At 54.7% G+C, this 16,038-nt stretch overlaps 4 protein-coding genes across 4 annotated transcripts; all 4 read left to right on the top strand.

Moving 5' to 3' along the window:
- Nucleotides 1-464: 464 nt before the first annotated feature.
- Nucleotides 465-1,536, top strand: MONBRDRAFT_8203 (uncharacterized protein; the record flags this gene model as incomplete). Its single annotated transcript, XM_001745870.1, has 1 exon — nt 465-1,536. A coding segment is annotated over one exon (1,072 nt), but the record flags the coding sequence as incomplete, so codon positions are not given.
- Nucleotides 1,537-1,739: 203 nt separating this feature from the next.
- Nucleotides 1,740-2,424, top strand: MONBRDRAFT_37060 (uncharacterized protein; the record flags this gene model as incomplete). Its single annotated transcript, XM_001745869.1, has 3 exons — nt 1,740-2,110; nt 2,218-2,296; nt 2,335-2,424. The coding sequence occupies 3 exons, from the start codon at nt 1,740-1,742 to the stop codon at nt 2,422-2,424; spliced, it is 540 nt and encodes a 179-aa protein (XP_001745921.1).
- Nucleotides 2,425-4,637: 2,213 nt separating this feature from the next.
- On the top strand, nt 4,638-5,152 carry MONBRDRAFT_25414 (uncharacterized protein; the record flags this gene model as incomplete). The annotated part of the gene is made up of 2 exons (XM_001745868.1): nt 4,638-4,782; nt 4,833-5,152. 2 exons carry the CDS (start codon nt 4,638-4,640, stop codon nt 5,150-5,152), a joined length of 465 nt encoding a protein of 154 aa, XP_001745920.1.
- Nucleotides 5,153-5,473: 321 nt separating this feature from the next.
- On the top strand, nt 5,474-15,667 carry MONBRDRAFT_32409 (uncharacterized protein; the record flags this gene model as incomplete). The annotated part of the gene is made up of 40 exons (XM_001745867.1): nt 5,474-5,629; nt 5,926-6,031; nt 6,132-6,175; nt 6,277-6,408; nt 6,456-6,522; nt 6,605-6,679; nt 6,814-7,038; nt 7,117-7,220; nt 7,316-7,437; nt 7,537-7,630; nt 7,700-7,788; nt 7,877-7,994; nt 8,078-8,195; nt 8,317-8,438; nt 8,535-8,618; nt 8,686-8,764; nt 9,363-9,470; nt 10,369-10,430; nt 10,529-10,671; nt 10,769-10,835; nt 10,920-11,007; nt 11,096-11,130; nt 11,244-11,296; nt 11,431-11,546; nt 11,628-11,824; nt 11,916-12,071; nt 12,217-12,371; nt 12,457-12,697; nt 12,787-12,910; nt 13,007-13,067; nt 13,242-13,368; nt 13,520-13,634; nt 13,703-13,834; nt 13,948-14,097; nt 14,221-14,534; nt 14,657-14,701; nt 14,957-15,037; nt 15,113-15,187; nt 15,277-15,371; nt 15,469-15,667. 40 exons carry the CDS (start codon nt 5,474-5,476, stop codon nt 15,665-15,667), a joined length of 4,674 nt encoding a protein of 1,557 aa, XP_001745919.1.
- Nucleotides 15,668-16,038: the final 371 nt, after the last annotated feature.

The following is a 16,038-nucleotide window of genomic DNA, read 5'->3' as shown; positions in this document are numbered from 1 at the left end:
CACACTCTCTCTCTCTCTCTCTTTTAAGCTCTCAAGCTCTCTCTCAAGCTCTCAAGCTCTCTCTCAAGCTCTCTCTAAGCTTTCAAGCTCTCTCTTAAGCTCTCAAGCTCTCTCTCTCTCTCTCTCTTAAGCTCTCTCAAGCTCTCTCTCTCTCTCTCAAGCTCTCTCTCAAGCTCTCTCTCAAGCTCTCAAGCTCTCAAGCTCTCAAGCTCTCTCTCTCACATGTGAGTTTCTCCTCTCTCATTTTGGAGTCAAAAAATTTTGTTCGTCTGACTAACACTTGCTCTCCTTTTTTTTATCGAGTGAAGTGGAGCCATCCAGTGATAAGCTGAGAGGGTGTCAGGGAGAACACTGGGAGGTATATCATCTGGTGGGAGGACGAGGCGGAATGCCTGCTCTTGTGCCTCAATTAGGACCAGCGTGACAGGGAGTTTTGGCGTGGGAACGCGCTTCATCACCACGACATGGCCATGGCGCCGACCGACCAAGAGCATGATCAGGCAGCGCACGCCGACCGGAACCTGCAGGCCCCACTCTCCACGCCTCGGACGTCAAGTACCTCTTCAGCCGCACCAGCATCTCGTGACGTCTCGGGGGGCTCATCCTACTGGCAATGGTTTGCAACCTCGGCCCGCGCACTCTTTGTCGCGCCATGGGCCGTTGGGGCTCCTGATGCGACGGTCGCCCCTGCCAGTGGTCCCACCACACCGCCCAAGGTGATTGCCAATGCCACTACGGTGGCCGAAGTGTCGGACGAGCTCAACCAATTGGCCACGTCGGATGAAATTGAACGTGTTTTCCATCACATGGACGCTGACGCCAACGGACAACTCAGCCGCTTCGAACTGGCCAAGGCGCTCATGTCACTCGGGGTGGTGGCCAACGCTAGCACGCTTGATGATCTGCTCTTGCGCATTCACGAGGCTGCTCGGGACAACTGCGACGATGACGACAAAAGCGTCTCCCTCACAGAGTTTCGCCTTTTCTACGAGCAACGTCAGGAGCAGCTCTGGGAAGCCTTCCGAGAGCTTCAGCACCAAGCCCAATTTAACGGTAAACTCACGGCTGGTGACCTTCGCTTGGCTCTTTACAACATTGACATGGCCGCCAGCGACGAGGAGATCTCCACTTTTATAAGCATGGCAGACGTCAACCACGACGGTGCCGTCCAGTGGGCTGAGTTTCGAGATTTTCTCCTCCTGCTCCCTGGCACCAATGTCCGCGCCATGTTTGATGAGTACTGGCGTCTCTCGGCCCCCTTTATCGAAAGCACCCACCCCGAGTGGAGCCTCCGCCAGCACTTTGTTGAATCAGTCGATGGGCCCCCTGCCCCGTTCAACTCGGGCCCTACAGACCAAGCGGCCGACACTGATTCCAGGGCCAACGCCGCAGCCGCTGGTCATGCTTGCCGTGATCCCCAACTCTCCCCAACTCAAGTGACCATCCAGCTCCTTGCAGGTGGCATTGCCGGCGCCGTTTCTCGCTCGGCCACCGCACCCATTGACCGCATTCGTCTTATGATGCAAGCCGGCACCGGTGGGGCTGGGAATTTTATCCGTGTCTGGGAACAGGCAGTTCGAGAAGAGGGCTGGTTGGCGCTCTGGCGCGGCAATGGGGTCAACTGTATCAAGATTGCACCGGAAACATCCATCCGCTACGCCACCTTTGATATCTTGAAGCGCCAATTCGCCGCTGATCCGTTTAATGTGACGGTAACGGAACGCTTTGTTGCTGGTGGCATGGCCGGCGCTGCCTCCCAAATGGTCATTTATCCGCTGGAAATTGCTCGAGTACGCCTGGCCCTGGCTCCGCACGGCACCTACAATGGCTTGGCGCATTGCCTTAAGAAGGTCGCAGCCGAGGAGGGTTGGCGTTCGCTATTTTCGGGACTGCGCATCAGTATCATTGGCATCATACCCTTTGCGGGCATTGACTTGGCCTCCAACTCGTTACTCCGAGACGCGGCTGCGCAGTACCTGCACACGGACCGCAACAAACCCTCTGTGCTCACCCTCTTGGGTTGTGGCGTCGCCTCCTCCAGCATTGCCATGCTGGCCACCTTTCCCCTGGGACTGGTTCGCACGCGCCTGCAGGTGAGTGCAACATTCATGTATTGCTGAGCTTCCCGGTGTCCCTTTCCGCGGTAGTAGCCCCGCTTGACACTCATCTTCGTTCCTTTCTCTTTTTTTTTTTTTTCGCTTCGCTTCTCTGCTTTAGGCCTCGGGCATGCCAGGCGCAGACCGCTACGACGGATTTCGCGACGCTTTTAACCAAATTCGACAGCAAGAGGGCTGGCGTGGCTTTTACCGCGGCGTCGTACCAACGCTGCTAAAGGCGGCCCCGGCTGCCAGCATCTCCTATACGGTATACGGCCTTGCAAAACAATATATCAGCTTGGCATATACCCGCGCGTTCGATTCCTGATGCAAAGATATCCAAAGAGTTTGAGTTTGTGCTTGAGTCGCGCATGCATGCGTTCAGCCAAGACCTAATTTACCCCGTGGATATCATGGCCAAAGCCTTGGACAGTTGCACGAGTGCACGCCTGTTTGACTTTGTTTTTTTCCCTCTCGTTATTGGGTCGAGGGATTCAAATCTCAGAGCAGATCTGAGGCCTTTGCTTAGCTCTTTAAAATTTAATGTCGAGACTTGATTCAACTTTCTATGGCAGGATGGGCAAGACTAAAGTCATTGACTGCAGCTCCATTGCCGCGCCAGTTTGGGACCTGGTCCAAGAAGGCATCACGCCGCCTTGAATGGGCGAGCGCCAATCGTTTGGTCGCTGCGTATGTCAATGATGGGGCGAGCACGTCGGCACATCCCAGCTTTTGCACGGTGGTGTGCAACAATTCAAAAAGCGCGTGCTTGGCTAGAAGAGGCCGAGCAAGTAGGAATAGATCGGCACCCGACCCCTTGCCCTTACGTTTAGCCACGCCACCTCGCCGCCCTTTGTTTATGACATCATGCCACTCTGGCTCGCCCGTCGTCGCGAAAAGGACTACCACGCTGTCACTGCAGCCCACAAACTTGACTTGATGCAACTCTAAACGAAAATGCGATGGTGCATCCGTCAGTGTCAACACAGGCACTTGGGCGGTGCCAACGACTAGACGCACCCGCATTGGGATTGGCAAGCAAATACTGCTCCTCCATGTCACGTAGGCAGCTTGCAAATTTGGGCTTGGCCCCTTCTAGACGAGGCTGGCGGAAAATAATCTGGTAAGCTGGAAGCTGACTGCCAAAAAGAGCTCGCAACCTGCGTTCCCAACTTGCTGCGGGGTCTGGATGGTCTCACCTGTTTCTGTAAGGGCCAGAGCGGCGCCGCTTGCTCTGTGGGGTCGCTTGCCTTTGGCGGCGCAAACCCGGCCGTGCGCAGCACGACTGCTCGCTCCATGGCGGGATGGTTAAAGTCACTCGAGACCACAATGCGATGGAACCCAAAAGGCTCCAGCACCAAACTAAGCAATGCGCCTTGAGCCCCACACCAGGCCCTGAACACCGGTGGTCGTCAGAAGAGGGCCCGCAAGAAGAAGAAGGCAAAGGAAGGCAAATATGTGGCAACATGCTCTAACCATTTTGCAAGTTTATCGGAACAGCACATGGAATGGCTCGGCGGACCTCGCCCGGGTTTGGTGCGCCAAAGTCCCGTTGTGTGATAGGCAGCGCCATCTGACATTGGCTCCTAGACAGAGACCAAAAAGGTTGAGGCCAATGGCGCACGGGCTCGGCGATAGTGCGAGCACGTCTTGGCTACCTCGACACCAGCACGATTCGATTTGGCACCAGTTCGGCGCACGTCGACCTTGGCGTCTACTGCAGTGGTGACTTTTGCGCGTTTAGCCGCATCTGAGGAACAGCGATGAAGCACGTTGTCAGGCCAATCGCGGCCGCTAGGGCAAACGCACAAGCCCACAGCATGGACGTACGGATACGTTCTGTCTCACTCAGCTCAAAAATGCATGCGTCGCCACCTAGATGAGCCAGCAGGATGTTGGTGGAAACGAGGATGTGTGTGCCGAGCTGGGCAGGGGCCGGTGCAATTGTGGCGCAAATGCTCAACTTCGTACAAGGGGCCTGGCTAATGTAGAGCGCTATGGTGACGTCGTGTCGAAAGCGAAAGTAGGGTACGGAATTCCAGCTCGCAGGAGCCGCATGCGGTGGCCTTGATGTGGGTTCCAGCCATGGCGACGAGCCGGTTGCGTGCGCGCGCTGAATCTCCTCGAAACAAAACCTAGACGCAGCAAGCATTTTGCGTGACTGCCCTGCGACGGCGGGGAGCTCGACGCACAAGGAACCAACTTGATAAAGGCACGACGGGCCAGAACTTCTGCGTGTTGATCAACTACAAGGCCACCCTCCTTGTCCAGGCGCTCGTGGCCCAAACACTTGGTGCCCGTGGCCAAACAGGCCACGTGCTATAGCTCGCATGAACACAATGACGCATGCAAAATGGCCTATGAGAGGCGACACGCGCGCGAGTCTGGTCTTCAAGTGGACACACGGGCACACACCTGATGATCAGGGCGGGCCAAATGCACGCCGGCCAGCACACTCCATTCCAGCTCCCGTGGGTTTGGCTTTCCCTTGCGTGGCAGACGATTGTAGCGATCCAGCACGGCCGCTGTGCACGCCCGGCCATGAGCCCACCAGCTCTCCTCGCCACACGGTCTAAAGCAACCCCGGCAACCGCGCACACCCTCTTCCCCTCCTCGGCTCGGCAACGACACACCTGCAATTTCATCCGCCGTCGGCTCAGCCATGCTCCCAAGCGCCGACACTCACGTTCACCCCGCAAAGCCACCACACACACACATCGCTCGGACCCTTGAAAGACTGTGAAAGGGCTCGCTCTCAAACTCCAACCTCTCTCTCTCTCTCTCTCTCTCTCTCTCTCTCTCTCTCTCTCTCTCTCTCTCTCTCTCTCTCTCTCTCTCTCAAATCTCTCTCTCTCTCTCTCAAATCTCTCTCTCTCTCTCTCTCTCTCTCAAATCTCTCTCTCTCTCTCTCTCTCTCTCTTTCTCTCTCTCTCTCTCTCTCTCTCTCTCTCTCAAATCTCTCTCTCTCTCTCTCTCTCTCTCAAATCTCTCTCTCTCTCTTTCTCTCTCTTTCTCTCTCTCTCTCTCTCTTTCTCTCTCTCTCTGAATCTCTCTAAAACGATCTCTCTCTCTCTGAATCTCTTAAATCTCTATCTCTCTCTCTTTTATCTCACTCCTTAAATCTCTCTCTAAATTTCTCTCTCTCTTTCAAATTTCCCTCTCTCTCTCTCTCTCTCTCTTTCAAAGTTCTCTTTCGCGCATTTTTCTTGACGTTTGGAGCCGTGTGAGCGCGCTCCCCTCCGAAGTTTGAAGTACTGTTGTGCACTGAGACGGGAGCACGTAAGGCGTGTGAGCTGGGATTGGCTTTGAATGTTTGGGTCTTGAGGGAGAAGGCTCGCGGGTCGTCGAGGGGATAAGGCCGACGAGACATCGTCAAGATGGCGCAGCGCGCATTGTTGGGTTTAACACTGGCACGCACCGGTCGCGGCTTGGCCTTGCGCTTGCCGACTCGGGTTGTTGGCTCGACACCGGCGTTCCGCATTGTGAACGCTCATACCCGTCGCTACATGGGTACAACGGAGCATATCGAGCAGGTTCGAATGCACGGGCTGGGCGCCTGATGCAAATGATTTGCACTTGACTTGGCAAGGCGAATCGGTTATGTACCTTGAGCTCATGATCACCATACTCGGCTGGGGATCGGTGACCGCAGGCATCCGAAAGACATGCCATCAAGAGCTTCTTTTGGTGGCGCCGTTGGACCAAAGAACCAGGACTCCTCATGCTCCGCCTTAACGGCCCCTTGAGCGAGGCACGATCGCTGGACCTGCCAAGCTAGCTCAATGCTCAGTCGAGATTGCTCACGACACCACGTTCTTCGACCATGCAGGACGCTGCAGCCTCTCCCTTGGAGCGCATGGCCCCAGATCGCAAGCCATCATTCGACGATACCATGAGTCTCCTCCGCAAGGCACAGCACGATCCCCTGATCCACGGTGCGCTCCATGTACAAATCACGCTGGCCAGACCAATGCCTCGGCCCGAAAACACACTTGATCATGCTCTTGCCTTGCCCTGCACCATGTGGCACTGTAGCTGTCTGGTTGGACTTGGATGGTTACGCCGCACCCTTGACCAGAGTAAGCCCTTTGCCCTCGCAACACGAACATGATGTTTTACATACTCAAAGGCCAAAATGGCTGATCTTGGCACCTGCTGTCCACCAAACGTCCCCTTGCAGACAGCCGAGCTAGTCCAGCGTATTCAGCAACTGCAAGCGGCTGGAACCAAGGTTTACGTCTATGGCACAGTCATTACACACGCGGTGTGTTTGGGTGCACCACAACTCTTTGGCATTTTTATCATCATGCCAGTACGCTGTTGTTAAATTTGTGCACACTGGACCCTGCACCATCTCAGGTGGCTCTTGTTGGCGCGGCCGCTGAGCGTTTCTTTGCCCCCAGCTCTGCCTCTGTCAACTTGCATGGTGAGTGAGAAAGCCCAGGGACGTCCAAGTGCATACAGCAAGGCTAGTTGTTCCTCATCAGCGCTCACGCCGGATGTGGCAGGCTTCTCCTTCCGCGTCTCGGCCTACAAGCCGTTCTTACAAAAGCTTGGCCTGGATGTAGAGGCGGTCCGCTCTGGTACGAATCCCTCAACTTAGCACCTAACAGCCCATACCCCTTTCAACCTTTGGCCTTTCCTTTTCTTGCATCACAGTCGCACGCCGCGCGGTGGCGGCCCCGCGTAACTCGGCTCACGTTTGCTGGACTCGTAGGCGAGTTTAAGGGTATTGTCGATACCTTTGCTGCCGATGACGTCAACCCGGCGGTCGTGCAAAACATGGGCGATCTGCTTCGCGGCATGACCAAAAGCTACACGGAGCGCCTCAGTCAGCTCGTGGAAAGCCTGGATGCGACCGCCGCGGCTCAATTGCTGGTCGATTCGCCCGCCATTGATGACTTGGCCCAGCATTTTCCAAATCTGCAGATTGCTTACAAAGGTACGCACCACGCACGCTAAACCCCGCGTGCTCTGATGACCAGGCTGAATTTTCACCGCGGCAATGAAAATAAATTAGACGAAGCATATGCGGATGTGGTGCGCACGCACAAGCCCGATGCTGCACCAAAAACGCGCTTTGTCGTTCCAGAGAAGCGCTACGCTCGCTTTTCTTTGAAAAAGGTTTGACTGCCTCATCTTTGGACAGCCCGCGATGAGGCGTTTTTTCAATATTGATTGCGCGCCAACAATCACCCTACATGGGCTCTGCTTCGCAGATTGGAGTCGCCATCTCTGCCAAGTCTTCACGCGTCGGTGTCATCCGTTGTGGCGGCACCATTGTCTCTGGCAAGGGGCAACGTGGCTCCTTTGGGCAGGACAACATCATCCCCATGTTGTGGTTAGTCTGCAGTGGCATCGAAGCTCGTGGGCCTCGGGGCCGGGGTATTCTTGGGAGCAGTTGTTGGTCTAATGATTGCCATTTTGCTGTGTGGCGTAGGGAAGCGCATCGGCGAGCCGACATTGATGCTGTGGTGCTGCGGGTCGATTCTTCGGGTGGCTCTGCGCTGGCCAGTGATCTCATTGCGCGCGAGGTACAACCATGTCTATCGTTACCAACGTAAGACGCCCTTTCTGATGCCAGCGTCTGATGCGCTTGTTAGGTGGCGCGCTTGGCAGCTGTGAAACCGGTCGTGGCCAGCTTCGGGACCCTGGCCGCTTCTGGCGGCTACTACATCTCGGCACTAGCTCAGTACGTGACACGCCAGACCTGAGCGACCTTGAGGCGTAATGCATGCTCATTTGACACGCGAGCACTGTGCTTGCCTGCGTTTGGATAGCACTATTGTAGCTGATCCGATGAGCATCACGGGCAGCATTGGCGTGGCCATGCTCCGACCCAACGGTCAAAAGCTCATTGACGACATGATGGGCGTGCGCCATCACTTGATCAGTGAGGTACGGCACCAATTAACTTGATGGCGGCGGCGAGACACCCACAGCCGTTGCTGATTTGTTCTGCTGGCGCTCGGCCCGCACAGCCCGGCCCACTGGCACGCGTCAATGACTTTTATGCACCCATGTCTCCCGAGGTCCGCGCCTACTTGGACAAGCGCAGTGAAGAGGTGTACCATGCCTTTCTCAAGATTGTTTGTCAAGGTGTGACGTATTGACAACTGCCTGGTGTCAGGGGCCAGTGAACCGATCTGTCCTCGGGCCTCTGCTTGTACTATGCATGGCGTGCCTTTGACTGCTGACAAACTGGCTGCTTATACGGTAGGGCGAGGCATGAGCTTGGAGGAGGCCGAGAAGCATGCCAAAGGTCAAGTGTTCTCGGCTGAACAAGCACAGCAGCGCGGCCTTGTGGATCAACTTGGGAGCCTGCAGGATGCAGTGGACCAGGTTTGAGCCGGCCATGCAAAACAGAGATGCATCAGGGCTTAACATAAGACTTGGTAAATTCAAGCTCCTCTTCTGCTTCTGTGGGTGCTGGGCTAGGCGGCTAAACTTGCGCAAAGGCGACAAGTCACGCCTGGACAAACCCTTTATGAAGTTTTGCGGCCCAAGATGTCCTTCCTTCAGGTGCGTTCTGACTGAGACGTTGCGACTGACCATGCATTTTCTCACCAGCTGTTGCACTGGACAATAGCGCCAGTTTATGGGCTCCAACAAGTTTGTGATTGATGCTCTCGGCTTCCCCAACATCAATCAGCTTCTTGCGTCAGGAAGTGAGTAGCGGAAAAACCACCACAACATGCCTGCTCGCGAGCTGGCTGGAAAGAGTGCTCATCCGCAATGCTCCCGCCTTGCTTGCCCGCCTCGGTCCGTAGTCGATGATCCTGCCGTGCATCTCGCTCAAAGTGGTGACTTGTATTTGGGCCATCCACTGCTGTTGGCCACGCCAGACCCTCGCCTTGAGCCGTAGGGGACTTGCCCAGTAGTATTTGTGTGGCTGTTCGTCACAAAAGCATGCTCCTATGGATTCGAATTCTGATCCAATTATTTTGACTTGGAATCTGAAAAGTTCTCGGCAAAGCAGTGGCGGTCATTCAACCAGTGCTCAATAGCGGAGCAATGATTCGATCTGATGATCTGCCATGTCCTGCCTCAGCCAACGGACTGACCCTCCCTGCTTTGGCACGCAGTCATTGCATAACAAAAAGCCTCCTACTCCCCTTCTACCTCTACCAGCCCCTCCCACATTTATCCTCTCAACATCTCTCGCAAGCGCTTTTATCCACTTCTTCGTCTCTCTCACACTTCATCGAAACCTCTCAAAATCCTCTGCTTCCCATTTACTTCTCTGAATGATCCATACTGTGGTAGTTGTACTTTTCCTTTGTGTCTTTGCTCTTTACCTCTCTCTTTCTCAAACCGACCAAACCAATTCATTCTCTCTCTCTCTCTCTCTCTCTTGTCTCTCTCGCCTTACATGTGTGACGTTGTTGTTTGCTTCTGCAGTTTCTCTCTCTCTCTCAAAAAAAAGAGAAAAAAAAAAAGCACGTGTCCGGGTCGTGAGACACGCGTTTGGCAGCCGCGACACGGCCATCCAGGGTGAAAGACGGGGGCTCGCATAGTGGGCCCTATAGCTCTTTGTGTCCGAGTTGCTGTTCCAGCGAGCAGCAGGGATAAGGCTGTGAAGAAATTACACTTGTTCGCCAGTGGTGTGCTTGGCAAGTCGGCTGACACCTCGCGAGATGGACCGCGGAGGCTTCAACCCGGCCGTGATGGCACAACACCATCGCCGCACCGACACCGTTCGCAACATCTGTACGCCGCTCACACCATTATTCGTCGTGTATGCCGTCTATTTGCGTCGCCTTCTCCCCTCATCTCGTGTCCTCGCGTCCCACGCTCGCCACCTCGTGCAGGCATCCTGGCCCATGTTGATCATGGTTGGACCCGCACGCTTGAAGCGTTTGCTTGCTCTGCGACCCCCCGCCCCCAGCTAATCAACCGTCACCCTTGGAAACAATTCTAGGCAAAACCACCATGGCCGACACCCTTCTTGCGAGCAACGGCATCATCTCCTCGCGCATGGCTGGCAAGGTAGCTGCTGCGGTTCCGATTTTTGCACCTTTTTCACCCCTCAGCGCACTCACTGCCTGGGTCCCATGAACAGTTGCGTTATCTGGATAGCCGCCAAGATGAGCAAGCTCGCGGCATCACAATGAAGTCCAGCGCCGTTACCCTTCTCCACCGCTTTGGTGTGGCCTGCGTGTGCCCCTTGTGAATCCTCGCATTAGTCACGAGCCAGCGCGCTAGGTTGTGCTCGGACGTTTTTGCTGTCCAACTTCAGCTTCTGACTTGTTGTGACTCTTGTCTTTTGCAGATAACAAGCCTTTTCTCATCAACGTCATCGACTCCCCGGGTCATATTGACTTTTCTTACGAGGTACTGTCCTGCTCTGCTCACCTTCGCAGCACGCTAGACACCGCGCTCTTCTCGGAGCCCTTCCCGCGCTCATGCATGTGCTTAACCTGCCCATCCAGGTCTCCAGCGCCGTGCGTCTCTCCGATGGCTGTATTGTGCTAGTGGATGTGGTCGAAGGCGTCAGCGCACAAACGCACGCCGTGCTTCGCCAGGCTTGGATGGAGAACCTCAAGCCTTGTCTCGTTCTCAATAAACTCGATCGGTGAGCCCAGCAGAGCTCTGTTCCAAACGGCCAGTATACCATCCAAGGCTCTGTCTGAACCTCGTTGCGCAATGCTTTACCGGCACCTCTACCATAGGCTGATTCTGGAATTACAAATGACGCCCGAGGAGGCGTACGAGCACATGCAGCGTATTCTGGAGCAGGTGGGTTTTCTGACCGCTCCAGCAGACCTTTTTTCCCAACAGTCAAGCGCGCTCATTTGTCTCCTGTGGGGCGCACCCTCTCAGGTCAATGCCATCACGGCGTCGCTGTTTACCAGCCGCATGATTGCCCGCTTGGACCAGGAGCAAGAGAACACCACCGATACCGGCGAGGGTCCGTCATGACGTCTGTGAACTGGGATAGCCCCGCATTGCAGCCCTCACTTGAATCCCATCCCCTCCCTGTGTGCACATGTTTACAGGCGCTGTTGAGTTTGAGTGGGACGATACGATGGATGTGAGATGTTGTCGCGAATTGGGCGTGTCAATACATGACGGGCAGGCAAGCACCAATTGCGCACCCGCGCTCACATACACCTCAACATCTATGCGCCTTGCTATTTTTCACAGGATGATTCGGGTCGCTATTTTGAGCCCGAAAACGGCAACGTCGCCTTTGCGAGGTAAGCTCAGGCAGATGGATACATTGCCACCCTGCCGTAAGACTGTGTACAGTCCCAGGTCATGTCTGTCCTTTGCCTCTCCTTTTTGCTCACCTCGATCAATCCGCTTCCCAAATTGTTCTCGGCACATCCAGTGGATACGATGGTTGGGCGTTTAGTGTGGACAGTTTTGCCACCTTGTTGGCTCAAAAGTTCAAGTGCAGTGAACGTGCTCTGCGCCGATGCCTCTGGGGTGACTACTATCTCACGCGTGAGTCGATACATGCATTGACCCACCTCTACCCCCCTTTGCCAGCGCATCCTGATTGTCTTGTCCTGTCGCGAATTACAGGTGAGAAGGGTGTCACCAAGGTCAAAAAGGGTGCGCGCATGAAAGCTAAAACGCCCATGTTTGTCAAGTTTGTCCTCGAGCCGATTTGGGAGCTGAACAAGGTGATTATGGACAACAATGATCGTGAGCGCATGCAGAAGATGATTGCGGCCCTCAATGTCAAGGTCTCTGCCCGTGAACTTCTGGCTGACCCACGGGTACGTTGTGGCCTTTCAAGCAAAGCCTGTGAACCGCGCTTCCAGCAGTAGCTGGCGACATGGCTCACCAAACTGGACTGTTGCTATGCAGACGAGGTTGACTGGTGTCATGTCAGCTTGGTTGCCCTTGGCCAAGACCATTTTGGATTTGGTCTGCCGTGTGCTGCCCAGTCCCAAGCAGCTCGAGACTGAACGTTTTCACAACTTGCTCAACACTGGTCTTGCGCCGACACAGGCCCTGCCTGAGGTGCGCAAAGCCAGCCCGCTTTCATTTTTTTTTTCCAAATGCGCAACAGACGAACCAGCACGCAGAGAATAAAACAAACAAGTCCTGTTTTTTGGTTTTGGGGGTTTGTTTGTTTTCTTCTAGCTCACTGGGACCCCTTGAATAGGCCCGACAGCGATTGGCCGAAGGCATGTGCGCTTGTGCCGTCGACGAGGCAGCCCCAGCCGTCGTTGCCTACGTGTCCAAGATGGTAGCCGTCCCTCGTGCTTCCTTGCCAGAGAACGAGCGTCAACAAGCGTCCATGGAAGAACTGCAAAAGCGGTATGTTTATCAACAAAAGCCCATCCCTCGAGCTGCGCCGTGATTGTGGCTTTCTGACCCGCCTTTGATGTGGGACATGATACAGCCGAGCCTCGATCATTGCACGTCGAAAGGCTGAGGCAGGCGAAGCGAATGTCGGCGAAGCGAATTCGGACTCGGATATGCCACTCGTCGATGCAGATGGGCATCCGCTGGATGCCAACACCAACTCGAATACGAGCACCGCCGAAGACGAGGCCACTGCTGCGGAGGAAGCGCCAGAGGACCCCATCGCCTTTGTGGCCTATGCACGGGTCTTCTCAGGCACCCTTCGCCCGGGCATGCAGGTCGGTTTGTACACTATTATGCGTTGCGTTTCCGTGTCCGATTCTCGCCAGCTCTTAATCGGCTGCTGCACCGGACATGCTGGGTTCAGATTCATGTTTTGAGCCCAAAGTACGATCCTGCGCGCCCAACCGAGCATGTGACCACAGTAACCGTGGGTCGACTCTATCTCTTCATGGGCCGATCAATGCTGCCCTTGCAAGAAGCTGTCGCTGGTGCGTCTGCACCACGCCCTGCTCTTCCCACTCGCGCACAGCTCTTCGATCGTTGCTGGCGAGGAATCATATCGATACGCTTTGGTGGACTTGCAGGGACTGTGGTGGGCATTGGAGGACTTGATGGAACGGTGCTCAAGTCTGCCACCTTATCCAGGTTTGTCAGCTATTTCATCTCCCCAGTTTTGAGTCTTCCACTGTCTGCCTGTGCGAGCGACGCTTGCCACTGGCTCTTGTTTGTTTGTGTACAACTGTACATTTGTGTCCGTCTGCCTTTGGGATCCTGTGTGGCTGGCCTATGACTCAAATGCCAAATGGCCGTGTGCCTTAGTTCTCTCGAATGTCCGCCTCTGAGCGGCATGTATCAACACGTCAAGCCCATTGTGCGTGTTGCTCTGGAGACGGAGCGTATTCAAGACATGGCAGCCCTGAAGCGCGGCCTGATCTTGCTGAACCAGGTTTGTTTCACGCATTACATTCAGTGCAGCCACAACCAACGATGGTTCTCTTTTTTGCTGTTTCTGCCCCTCGTGCATGTGATGATTGTTGAAGATTTGACTTGACATTATTTTGTGAACCAACATCGTGTCGCGATCATGCCACGGCCAGGCCGATCCTTGCGTTGAGACGTATGTGCAAGAGACCGGAGAACACGTGCTGGTTGCCGCAGGCGAGGTGCACATTGAGCGCTGCCTGACAGACTTGAAGGAACAGTTTGCTCCCGGTAAGTACCACCCGCGACCCCTTGCATGTGTTTGCCGACACCCTCTCACATTGCCCCATTTGCCACAGGCATTAAGATCCACGTTTCCCCGCCGATCATTCCCTTCCGCGAAACAGTGATTCCACCACCCAAGATGGACCAAGCAAATGAAGAAATCGCACTCCAAGCCGACAAGGGCGAGCGCAACGTTTATCTCCTGGGTGAGTCACAGTCATGGTCTGAACATTTCCATCATCAAACCGCCTCCTGCACCTGGGCCTCAGTATTGCTCAATGCTGGCCCAAATCTGTGCTTCACTCTGTCATGTTTATAGATGACAGCGTGGAAGTAGATGATGACATGATCGTCACTGTGGCAACGGCGGATAAGGCATGGACGCTGCGCGTTCGCGCTGAGCCTCTTCCAAGCCCCATGCTGGCTTTTCTGGATGAAAATCAAGATGGTCTGCGTGCGCTGACCTCACGTATGTATTATAACGAAGTCCACACCTCCAATTTAACTTGGCCTGTCTAGAGCTGTCTTGTATCTTGCAAGCGGTCGATTTTCTCCGTTTTCATGTGCTCTTGATTTCGGCGCTGGCCCGTAGGCCTTGATGAAGGGGATCGTTCTGATCCTGGTACGACCGAGGAGAGCGAAGAACGTGCACGGGCAGTGCTCGAGGCATTTCAAGCTGCAGTCGCGAACAAAGATGACCCTTGCGACTTGTTGCCAGAGGACGTGGTGGCCTTTGGGCCACGAGGCTGTGGCCCCAACATCTTGGCCAGCAATCTTCCCGAGCTGCAAAGTATCGCGCTCTTTGCCAAGCTTGGCGTCATGTCACTCCCACCGGCAGCAGACTTGAAGACCGACGTTGTCAATGCCCTCAACTCATTCAAAGTCGGCTTTGAGATTTTCGCCCAGGTCAGTGTGTCGGTTGCGCGCGACTCAGGTGCACAAGACTTGTAGGTGCCGGCCGTACTTGTGAGCAAGTGCTCACGACTTATCCGTTGATTTTGCCTTGGGTGTGTATGCCATTCATCCAGACTGGGCCTCTCTGCGATGAGCCCGTACGTGGCGTCTGCATCCGGGTACGTATTGATGGCCTGCGTGCTCGAGTGTGGGGCCGCTTGCACAGGAAGTTTGTAGCTCAACCGGACACCTGGACTGCAGGTGCTTGAGATCAGCCCAGTTGCTGGAATGGAGAGCACCGCGGCCACTCTTTCGGGTCAATTCATGTCGTCGATGCGTGAAGCTTGCCGTCAGGTCAGTTTCCACTCGCAAGACTTTGCTGTCACCGCATACCCGACAACACATGACAGTTGCCATATTGAGCACATGAATAGGCCTTCCTTGTGCAACCCTGCCGCTTGATGCTGGCCATGTTCAAGTGCAATCTACTGGTCAACTCGAATGCCCTTGGCAAGGTGAGTTTTTTGCCCCACCTTTCATGGCTCGGCCATGCCAGTTGCAGCTCAGCTTTGTGGGTGCTTGCGCTACAGGTCTACACGGTCATCAACAAGCGCGGTGGCCGCGTTGTATCGGAGGAAATGAAGGACGGCTCTGATAGTTTTGAGGTCCGCTTGCATAGACGTGCTTTGGACCTTGGTCGACCCGCGCGCTTTCTTGATGTTATGCTCACTCGGCGTGGCGTTGATGGAAACAGATCTTGGCACACATTCCCGTCACGAATAGCTTTGGATTTGCCGAAGAATTGCGCAAACGCTCTTCGGGCCTGGCCGTCCCTCAGTTGATTTTCAGGTGTGACCACATGCAAACCAGAGCCAGCCTTGACAGATTCTCATTGGTTGCTGGCCTCATGGATGTATCTACCTTGCTGCTTTACCTCACCCTGCAGCCACTGGGAGGTCTTGGAGGAAGACCCTTTCTGGATTCCGACAACAGAAGAGGAGAAGGCGCATTTCGGCGACAAAGGCGATGCACCCAATGTGGCACGTGACCACATGAACGGCATTCGCAAGCGTAAAGGTCTTGCTGTTGAAGAAAAGCTCGTGGAGCACGCAGAGAAGCAGCGCACCATGGCTCGCAAGAAGTGATGTGGCAATCATGTCCCGCCTGTATCCTTCTCCTCCCTACTCTTTTCTCACATGCTAATGCGATTACTGGGTCTTCAAGTTGTCCCAAATCTCCAATCCACATGCACACACGCGTTGATGCTCAAGCACAAAGAAGCAATCTGAACTTCCTTGTGGCCTGTAAATTGAACTCGTTTTCCATTTGCGCTATCCAACTTGATAATATCTTACACAAGGCCATAATGTTCTAGCGTACGTCCAATCTTATGCTCAACTTTTCGTGGCAGATCCACGGGGGCGACCTGCAGCGCGCAGCGCTGTCATAAAATCATAAAATCTAGCAAATAGCTCGTTGATGGTGACTCGCGTTGAGTCTTCACCGAAATAGCGAA

This window comes from Monosiga brevicollis, genomic scaffold, assembly GCF_000002865.3.
Source record: "Monosiga brevicollis MX1 MONBRscaffold_10 genomic scaffold, whole genome shotgun sequence".
In the NCBI taxonomy this organism is placed as follows: Eukaryota; class Choanoflagellata; order Craspedida; family Salpingoecidae; genus Monosiga; species Monosiga brevicollis.
This window is presented reverse-complemented; position numbering and strand designations above follow the sequence as displayed.